At 38.3% G+C, this 9,970-nt stretch overlaps 1 protein-coding gene and 1 long non-coding RNA gene across 5 annotated transcripts in view; one reads left to right on the forward strand and one right to left on the reverse strand.

Annotated features, from left to right (window-relative positions):
• The window catches only part of NRK (Nik related kinase), a 98,088-nt gene extending 88,365 nt beyond the window's left edge, over positions 1-9,723 (forward strand). For all 4 annotated transcript variants that reach the window (XM_083796756.1, XM_083796755.1, XM_083796758.1 and 1 more), the window contains 2 exons: positions 7,606-7,745; positions 8,578-9,723. In XM_083796756.1, the coding sequence (XP_083652882.1) occupies positions 7,606-7,745; positions 8,578-8,661 (224 nt within the window). In that variant the 3' untranslated portion in view covers positions 8,662-9,723. The remainder of the gene's footprint in view (positions 1-7,605; positions 7,746-8,577) is intronic.
• LOC310880638 lies at positions 1,518-7,599 on the reverse strand. The gene is made up of 2 exons (XR_014571833.1): positions 6,866-7,599; positions 1,518-5,231 (listed from the first exon to the last, which is right to left on the reverse strand). It is a non-coding gene; the product is annotated as an uncharacterized lncRNA (long non-coding RNA).
• Positions 9,724-9,970: the final 247 nt, after the last annotated feature.

The following is a 9,970-nucleotide window of genomic DNA, read 5'->3' on the forward strand; positions in this document are numbered from 1 at the left end:
ATACACCTTGTGGTGTGCATATATGATATCGGATTTTCATAAATATTTAAACTCTTTGTTTTTTCACGTGTACCTTGTGGGTTAGAACTCCTTTTTCTTGCCTTGGGAAGAGATGGAATTTTAAAACAAGCTGCCTTTATGTAACTGTCCTGCTTGAGATTAACCCTAATCTCATGTTTAATACTTGCTAAAGCATAGATTATTTGTAGCTATTACAGGCTTTTCTAGTTGTACTGCTTTTACTGTATGCTATGGCCTAAAGATTCACTGATATCAGGTAATTAGACAGTGTGTTTCAAATGTTGATACATAAGGAACAAAAGGCTTTATTACATCTCACTTTAGAAAGGGAGATATTGCAAGAATTATTGCAATTATTTATGACTGCTGCTTGGAAATCTGCAGTTTGTGACACTGGGTCCTGATTGCCCTCAAAGCTTTTTTTTTCACTTCATCTGGACAGAGTTTGTAGGAATGCCTCAGAAGTGTACCAGAGGGAGCTTAAGTCCTTTTTCCTAACCTTGCTGAAAGTACTGAATCATCAAACCTACAGAAACGTGAGATAGGTTTGTAAAGCGTTCTTGTGCCTGGGAATCATAATTCCTTAACTTCAGTAAAAAATTTCCTTGCATGTACCCTGCTGGCACTGAAGTGAATAAAGCTTCACCACTTTGGGCCAGCTGAGTATATGATCCTCTGTGCCAGTTAATTACTCTCATTTAAAACCTCTTTCTGCCTACATCTGGATAGGTATGAGATTCTCAATTTCTCAAGGTTGATTACATCTTAATAGAAAGATGCCATTTGGACATTCTCCTTTCCACATGCTCATGTAGCCATTCCTCTTGTTCTTAAGTATGCAACCATTATAATGATTTGCATGGAAAGCCATCAGTGCAAAATGACCTAGGCATTTTCGTTAAAGTATTTTAGGGCAGTTAGATAGGAAGCGGTTGGAGCAGACACACCTCTGAGGGTGGTATCCTGTCTAAAGAATTTTACTGTACAGCAGTCTTGTCCGTCTGAATTGTTGGATTTTCTCTGTGGTCAGTCTAGAGAGATGGGCTCCACCAGATGGGAAGGCATCCCATTTGGAGACAGGTAGCTAAGGCAGATCCAATGAAGCACGCTACTGAGGTAGCAAAGAGTGAGTGAGATGAAATTTTTACGATGGTAAGGTAAAGAGGGCTGAGTAAACAGATAGGTCTTTGCAAAGCATCCCCAAGTGCTCAAAGAGCAAGACTGTAGGTTTTCTCTGGAAGGAAAGGTGTCACTCTGTCACTCTTTCGTTGTTTATAATTCTGCAGATTCCACAGCTGAAGGGAGGCAGTCTTCAAACACCCCCTCTCAGTTGTCATTTGAAAATTTTCCAGTATGTTAACTGGAGAACTCTTGCATTATTGCTGCTGCCACAGCACTGAGGTCTCAGAGCTGGATTTCTTTGAAACAGAAATTTTCAGTTGTTGTGATGTGGTACAAGATCAATTTGACTTCTGATTGCATTCACATTACAGCTAAAAACCAATTAACCCAACCTATTACTCAACACAAAACCCAAACTTTAAACCGCTCTGTTAACTATTAAATTTTTTCCCACCAGCTCCTATTCATCTTCTTGTTCCTCTGATATTCTAGTCTCCAGACAGAAACATGAACTCTTATGAGAGAAGTCTGACAGTGTTATTTACATGGCCAAATGTAGGGAGAAGTTGCAAGTTTCACAAGAGATCCTGTTCTGGAATTTCCAGACTTCACAAGGTCTGACAGGAGTCTGCATGAGCTTATCTCAAAAGTTTTCACTCTGTGCTTTAGACAGGAGGGTCTTGTGTTAACCTCAGGGTGCTCTCTAGCCACCTTTTGTCCAGTTCTTAGTTTCTTTAAGTAAGTATTTTGAAAGAAAACTTCTGTAGTTGATAAAGTGTTTCTTGACTTTAAAAAAAAAAAAAAAAGTGCATTATAATTGATAGATTTAGGGCAGGGAAACTAAATATAGCTTACTCTCCCAGTCTTTAAATTGGAACCTCTGTGACCTATCTGTTAATAAGAAATTGGAGAGAGGAAACTCAAATCCAATGGGAAATTAAAATTGTAGAAGTACTCTATCCATGTTTAATCTGAAAGATATTTCATATATGTAAGGCTAAATATAAATAGAGCTGTTATATTTTCTTTCTATAAAACAAGATTTTAAAAGGGTTTAAGAAACATCAAGTTAATATAATTTGAGAGCACTTTTGCCCTTCTGTGCAAGTAATGAATTATTTACAGTATGTCTGCTTGGCAGGTTGGCACAAAACCGGATATTCCCAAAGAGTAGGGGACCAATAAAAGTCCTGATTTCCTTTGCTGTGTACGTATTAAAATCAAAATGATGTTATGTGGAAAAACAGATAGGGTTACCAAAAGCTGGTTGCATTACTGCAGTAGTGTCCTTTCAACGCACTTACCAGTCCTTGAAATACTAGCTGGCCAACTCATGTACAGGAAACTCCTGCTCATATCTGAATGATTCTTGTTGGTCACATCTCCCATGCAGTGTTTTCCCCAGCAAACAGCAAACAAACAAGCCACCTCACGCCCTAAACATGTTTCTCACTTAGGTTATTAGTTACACTGGAATAATAATTGCAGAAGTGAGCAAGCAACAACTGAGAGCAGGCGTGCTTTGGAACAGAGATGCATATAAACATGTATTTAGTAAACAATAAGATTCCTAGTCAAAATTTTATTTAGTCGTAGCTCTTTTTTGGGTGGTTAGGGAACTGTATGTGTTAGGTCTTTGTCCAGGGGGGAAAAAAAAAAAAGAAAAGGAAAGGAAAAAAACAACTTATATTCTTATATTATATAAGTAATATAAGTTATAAGTTATAAAACTTATATAAGTAACGTAAGTAATAGCAGTAAAACTATTTAATAGAATTGCACAAGAGAAATTCCTGTCTCCTTTCCCTGTCTTCCTCCCCCAAATTGCTTAACCTCTGGGCAGTGACTTCTGAAGCATGGGCAGCAGACAGAAGTACATGCAAGTAGCTAATCAGTCCCTAATCAGTGGTCAGCAGCATCACGGGAGAGCTTGAGGCTGGGTTTGAGCTTTGCGACATCGCAGAACGCTGTTGGTATCTCCGTGGGTTATCTTCATTCAAGCCCTCAACACACACATCTCCCTTTCATTTGTCTAAAACAAACCAAAAATGTTATCTCGCTGCGCCCCAAAATAAAAATTAAAAAAAACAACACCACCACATGCTTTTCCCAAAGAGGGCAGGAATCAATAGAAGTCATGATTTCACAGAGCATGTGGGGTTGGATTGAAGGGCCAAAGAAGGGTTCAGTAGAAATGTAGTCAGTTTTAAGATCTGTATGGTCTCTAATAGTTGCTATCTCTTACTGCCAGCAAAATCACTGGGTATTCTTTTAAAGTTCTTGCCTAGCTGCATACTGGCCTGAGGCAATTTTCTCAAACGTGTCCAGAAAAGCAAAATTCAGTACTTATTGTTGTGTTGCATTTCACCCTCTCCTAAAAGGAATTCAGTAAAGCAGTGTACCCTTGTACCTCATAAAATGGAGTTTGGTATCATGACTCACGCATGCAAAAGTGGGTCAGAATCTTTTAATTCGTGTTTGGTTTGTTCATTTCAACCTCTTGGTTTGTACAGAATCAGTTGCCTGGGGAATTTGTGGAGTCTCTATGGCTAGAGGCCTTTAAGGTCAGATTAGACGATCAACTGTCACAAGTGATACTGGTGTGGCACAGAGATATGGATGGAGGAGAAGGTGCATTAAGGTCCCGTCCTGCCCTATTTCTGTAACACTAATCAGAAAAGCACGATTTTATGTTATTTCGCTAAAAAGCTGATCTGATTCTGCTTTCATGTAGAGATAAGTTGGGAATAACTGCTTAGGGCAGTGAGCCAAATTCAGCACATGAGATCAGAAAAGGCATTTTTGAAGAGAAAGAATTTAAAGACAAAAAGAAAACTGAAGAAGGGAAGTGAGATTGTAGTGGTACCTGGGCTCTGTGACACCAAGTGCACTTCTCTCAGACTGAGTGTGCTACTGATGTGAGACTAAGAGATCATTAGCTCATGTCAGTGGCACTTCATAGAAAGCTAATGGTTTCAGTATGGCTCAGTAATTTCGTTCACCTTTTCTGCCTCTCAACCGTTTCCCCTTGAAGCAGTCACTTCCGTGAATGGGGGCTCTCCTCAACCCGATGCTAATACACGCTGTGAACAGGAAACACCAAGTAGGTGGTCTCGACCCAATTTTAGAGCGTTCCTAATGCTTTCATGATGTTAAGAGGCTGATTTTGATCCCACTTCCCTCTACTGAGTTTATGGTGTGTATTCTGTGATCTCCAGGGCATACAGCTGACACAATTGGTGTAACAAGAACCACAGCTCGTGCACAACTGTACATCTTCTAAATACGTGGTAGTCTGGGTGAGGCAGAGGAGCCTCAGGTAACTCTGAGTGACTTTGCTCCAGAACTTTAAGCAATTTTGGCACATCAGTCTGAGCTAATATATGTTTGTTTGTTTGTTTGTTTGTTTTTTGCTGAGTTACTGTCCAAAGGACAAGAGCAGCTAGCTCTCTGTGTCTAGGATTGCTAGAAACCAGTATAATCTTGCATCATAATATAAATATATTTAAACGTTGCCAGCTGGAAGCACGAAATATTTTTATCTAAAGCTTTATGAAGTGAAGAGTGGACTCGAACTATTCCTAAATTGCACATAGTGTAGGAGCTTTTGTTCCAGAGCAAGAAGACCTAATTCTGAGTATCTAATCCACTTGCAGTTCATTGTACATGGCACGTTTGTATTCTAGAGCAAGTGTTCTCATGGGAAGGTTATCAAGACTCAGTACTGAACTTCAAATTCACAGCCTGCTACCCTCCAAATTAATTTCCATGTATAAATTTTTATAAGTGGATAACCCCAAATATGGTATAATGGGGTCTTTCTGTTAGCATATATGTCTTCAGATGCAATTTGAGAAAAAACTTCTTGATTCTGCTACAGGAATGAGTTTTGTGCTAGTTGTACTTTGACATTTGCCATCGTCAGTTGACAAGTTCTCAATATATTGGCCAGCCAGGAGAACATCAGTGGCTGAAGATGGAATATCTGTATTATTATGTTCCTCTTGTAATACTGCTTGGGAGATCAGTTCCAATCTGAATATAGCAGCAGTAGCTCAGTCATCCAGGGCTTTCAAGGATGCAAGGACCTGCAAGGATGCTATCAAATTGAAATCTGCCAAAGACATGGATACGGCTGATACAGACACAGGGTATTGACAACTTGAGTGCGGATTTCACAAATGGAAAAGATAAGGAGAATTTGAGTGGATTAGGTCTTTCATGGTGGACCTACATGCCCTATACTAAACTGTAGCCACAGAATGTCGTCGTTCTATCGTTTATGTACACAGACCTGCCTTGCTGTCCCACCCCCCGGAATCATAGCCTACCTGCGTGTTTGGTGTGTTTGCAAATGTTAATGTGGTGTCAGATGTTATCAAAAATAGCAGATGTCTGAGTATTGTATCTTTAGCTTCTTTACTTTGTGTGGTCTAGGCCTGCTTTATTAGGTGACTGCACGTTAGATGGGTGCTGCCATGCAGCGAGCCAGAATGAGTCTTTCTTGCTGCCTACAGCACCCTGTCATACAGGCTAGAAAATTAAGCATAAAGAAAAGAATATGAATAAAAAAAGTGTTGATTTCAGGTGTTTGATTTCAAAAAATATCCCTCCTCTCCACCCTCTTCTCTCTTATCCTCAGCTCGTCAATGCTGTTTTGCTTTTCATGGAGAGGTTTATTCCTCTTTCCACATGACTGGGATACTGGGAAGTGATTTTCTTGCTTTCAGCTCTAGTGGCAGGGAAGCCTTCAGTGTGTAAAGAATAACTGAAAGAGAAGCCTACTTAAGCAGATTTGGGGAAAATTAATAGACTTTGGGGGAACTAAAATGTCAACGCTGTACCCAAAACGGACATGTTTCCAAGGAGGTATAGTTTTCACACATCTGAACAAGGATTATAAAACAAGGATTCCAAGGTAATATTAAATCAACTGCTACAAGAAGAATATACAACCACTGGAATATATTTCCTTTATTTTCTCCTGTCCTTGTAAAGCAGGATCACAGGCTTTTGCTTTGTGTTATCAGTGTGTATGGAAAGCCTAGTTTTTAGACAAAATCTAAATCAACGTGGAAGGTTTTAAGGAACAGACATTGTTTGCGTTAAAAAAGCAGGACAGGCAGGCAGTGTCCTCTGAAGCTAAAAACCAGTCAAATGCACACGTTCCCTCTAGAATATTTCAGAGCACCACAGTTCTCGGACTAATGAAAAAACAACTCATAGTTGAGCAAGAACAATAATTTCTGAGCATTGGCTATCTAGAGCATAAATAATGTGTTTTTTACCTTGGAAGCCAATACGTACAGTAATCAGAGGATTTTAATTGAAACTGTCCCTAATTTGAAGTCTGTAGTGTTAACTCCTTCATCACTATCCTGATTTCTCATCCAGTTGCCAGATTTGAAGGGAATAACACAGTAAGCTTCTGCAATGCTGGAATATCTTAGAATCATCCAGGTTGGGAAAGACCTGTCTTCTTTGCTTATATCCAAAAACAAATTATGGGAAGACAGTAGCTAAGGACAGTAAATGAATCATGCCTTAGTCTCAGATTCCAAAGCATTTAGGTTTCAGACTAACTCAAACTTAGCAGCAAACATACTTAACTTCCTAATAGATGGCTATGGAGAAGACAGTCAAGATTTTTCTTGGACATGTAGAGTGAAAGAAGGATGAGACACCAAATGGGCACAAGTTGCACATTTGATAGTGTACTTACGGTAAGTGTAGAGTCCAAAATAAGTGAGAAACTGAAATTCAGGTACTGTTCCCAAGACTTCTTGTGTAAACTTGAGTCATTCAGAATATGTTGTTATCAAACTGAAATGCTTCCGATCTGTGTTGACATAAGGCAAGAATCAATCTTTCAGCTGTTAAATAGCAGCAGCCCACACAGCTAATTTTCACAGCCTATATCCATAGTACAACAAAAAATAACAACTATTATAGGAAAAACAAAGAAAGAAAGGTTCCAGGCTCTTGAGTGAGCTAAAGAAGAGGTGAATGAATCTTGTTTTGGTTACCCTCGATCTTCTATAGAGGAGTTAAAACAAAGGACAATAGTGCCACTAGACTGGAGTCATTAGAAATAGTAAGGAATAGAATTAAAGAAAAATAGGAAAAAAATGCTTAGAAACATAAAACACTCTCAACACACTCTTTTCTGCTTTAAGATCATCTCTGCATAGTCTCTTTTTTCAAGCTCTGCATCAGAAGCTAAGAATTTAGCCTTTAAAAATGTATCAGCAAAGGTTTTGTGTGTGAATCCCTTTTTTTGAAACTAGCACTGTATTCCAGCTATATATTGGACTCCCACAAATGACTGGCTGTATCTGCATTTGGGGCTCACTTCTGTAAAACATTCTTGCATGAGATTAATTACTTGTGTACAGATAGTAACAGGCAAGTGTACTGGTGGCATTTTTTAACTTAAAAAAAATCTTTTTTTTCTTCTTTTAGCTTACCTTCAATCTAATCAGGTCATGGGCTGGGGAGAGAAGGCAATTGAATTGCGCTCTGTGGAAACAGGAAATCTGGAAGGAGTATTTATGCACAAGAAAGCGCAGAAGCTAAAATTTCTATGCGAAAGAAATGACAAGGTACGGAGATGAGTACAGTGTATTAATAGAGCAAAACCAAGTAATTTTCATCTACAAAACTAAGACCATTTAATTTCTGTAACTATGTATTTACACTGTTTTTTTCTTACCTTAGTATAATTTTCCCAACCAAAGCAAATGTTGTCAGTGAACGCACAAAGCAGTGGATATTCCACACCTTGACACAGCCCTACTTTACCCAGGGATGTTACAACTCCTGTTCCACCTAGCCTTAACTGATTTCAGAGGTGCTAACAAATACAGACATTGATGACTGGGCAGACTCCAGCACAGCACATGCAGTGGGGAGGACTGGTGAGCCAGCTCTGAAAATGCCTAAATACAAGACCGCCTCTCCTGGGCTGCCAAAATTACATGCAGCTCAGAGCAGCCATCAAGGTCAAAACAAACAAGAAAAAAAAAAAAACAGTACTAAGATTTCACATATTGAAGGCACCTGGAGAATGGATAATCAAGTATGATTTCTTGCATATGCCACAGCAGTGCTGGATAAATGTTCTCTGAAACCTGTTTAGTCCCACTGATTTATTTAGAAAACTGGGTCCCCTAAACTGTTTAGATTAATTATTTTAAAGTGTGTTCTTGTGATTTTCCAAATAGAAAAATATATATAGCAAAAAATATACCCCAGTTGTAGTACAAGCACTGTTTCCCTTTAAAAACTTTCTTTTTCAAAATTGAGGTGTGATTTATATATACTTGTACTTCGGACTGTGATGTTCTCTCATATTTTACGTATAGATAAAAATATTTTCATAAATGTACACTGACAGTAATTTTTTTTCCTTTTTTTCTTTCTCCCCCTTTCTAGGTGTTCTTTGCATCTGTACAGTCAGGAGGCAGCAGTCAAATTTACTTTATGACTCTTGGTCAAAATGTACTATTTAACTGGTAAATCATATCAAAATGAAGGATGCTTTGAAATTCCCTGTAGCTAGCAGTGTAAAATGCTTGAAGGTAATATATGCAAATTTGCACTTTTTACCTACAAAAATATTGTCATATAGAATTCATATTCTTTCAGTTTGGAAAGAATTCCATTTTCCTGTCAAATTACTGCAAACATGTTTAGTTTGTCTTCTCAAACATGTTGCAAACCAAGACTGTATTCAGAGTGTTAGAGCAACTTTAATGAAGAATGTAAAGTCCCTGTACTCAGAAGAGTTTACAGTTTCTTTTTTTACAGATAATGTAATATTATCATCTTGAACTGAAGTCTCTTTCTTTTTTGGACAGCAACATCTATAGGTAGATATAAAAACAAACAAGTTGGATGGCAAATTGGAATCTATTTTGAATTGGTTTTTGGTTGTTTTTTATTTTGAGCAAGTTTTACTGTTGCACCAAGACTCACTTGTGTGAGTCTTACCATCAGTGGAAGAGTGACCTTTCACAAAGGGGCTTACCTCAGACGCAGACTGAGGGATTGTGTCCTGCAGTAGGGAGAATGCGTGCATTTCACTGCAGAGCTGTTAAAGCAGCTACTTTGGGACGTGCCCCACGTGGTAGATTTTACAAAATGCAGGGGACAGACTTCGTGTTTCTCTCAGGGCTGGACGCCTGAGCCCATAGACACAGTTACTGTAGAATGTATTTGTAAAAAACAGTTTAAATAGTAGTTTGTCAAAATCATATATGCATAAAGCGTTAGGGACCTGAACCTGTAATTTTTACTCAAACAAGGGACCCATACTCATGTGAGTTGATTTAATGGCACTACCCCTGTATATAAGGGCACAGGATCAGGCACCTTCTTTTCTTTCCTTCTTGCTCTTTCAGCAACAAGTCTTCATGTATTTGTGTGTAAATATAATCTTTTCAAAATGGGTATTAACAAATGTATTCTTAATATAGTTATGAAAATATCCAGAGTTATTCTATTATAAATAAGAAAATATAAATAATTTCAGGTGCTTTCTATGCTAACTGCATCTAAATAAAGCTGCATCCACTAGTGTTATTGGTGCCAGTGTTTCTGCATAAACTCTGTTCTCAGGGGCATGTAACTTGGCCATAAAACTAAACAGACATTCTGTGATTAAATTGTAGGGTTTAATGCAGTCAGCATTTAGCTGATATTTGGATGTGCTTTGAGAATGTAAAGCATCAAGTGTAACACAAAGGAGCTTATTCCAGACATGATATAGTATGGATGACACTGTAGGCAAAAGTGAAATTGGTAGCTACAGTGTTTGAAAATAGTT

This window comes from Anser anser (genome assembly GCF_964211835.1).
Source record: "Anser anser genome assembly, chromosome: 13".
NCBI lineage: Eukaryota > Metazoa > Chordata > Aves > Anseriformes > Anatidae > Anser > Anser anser.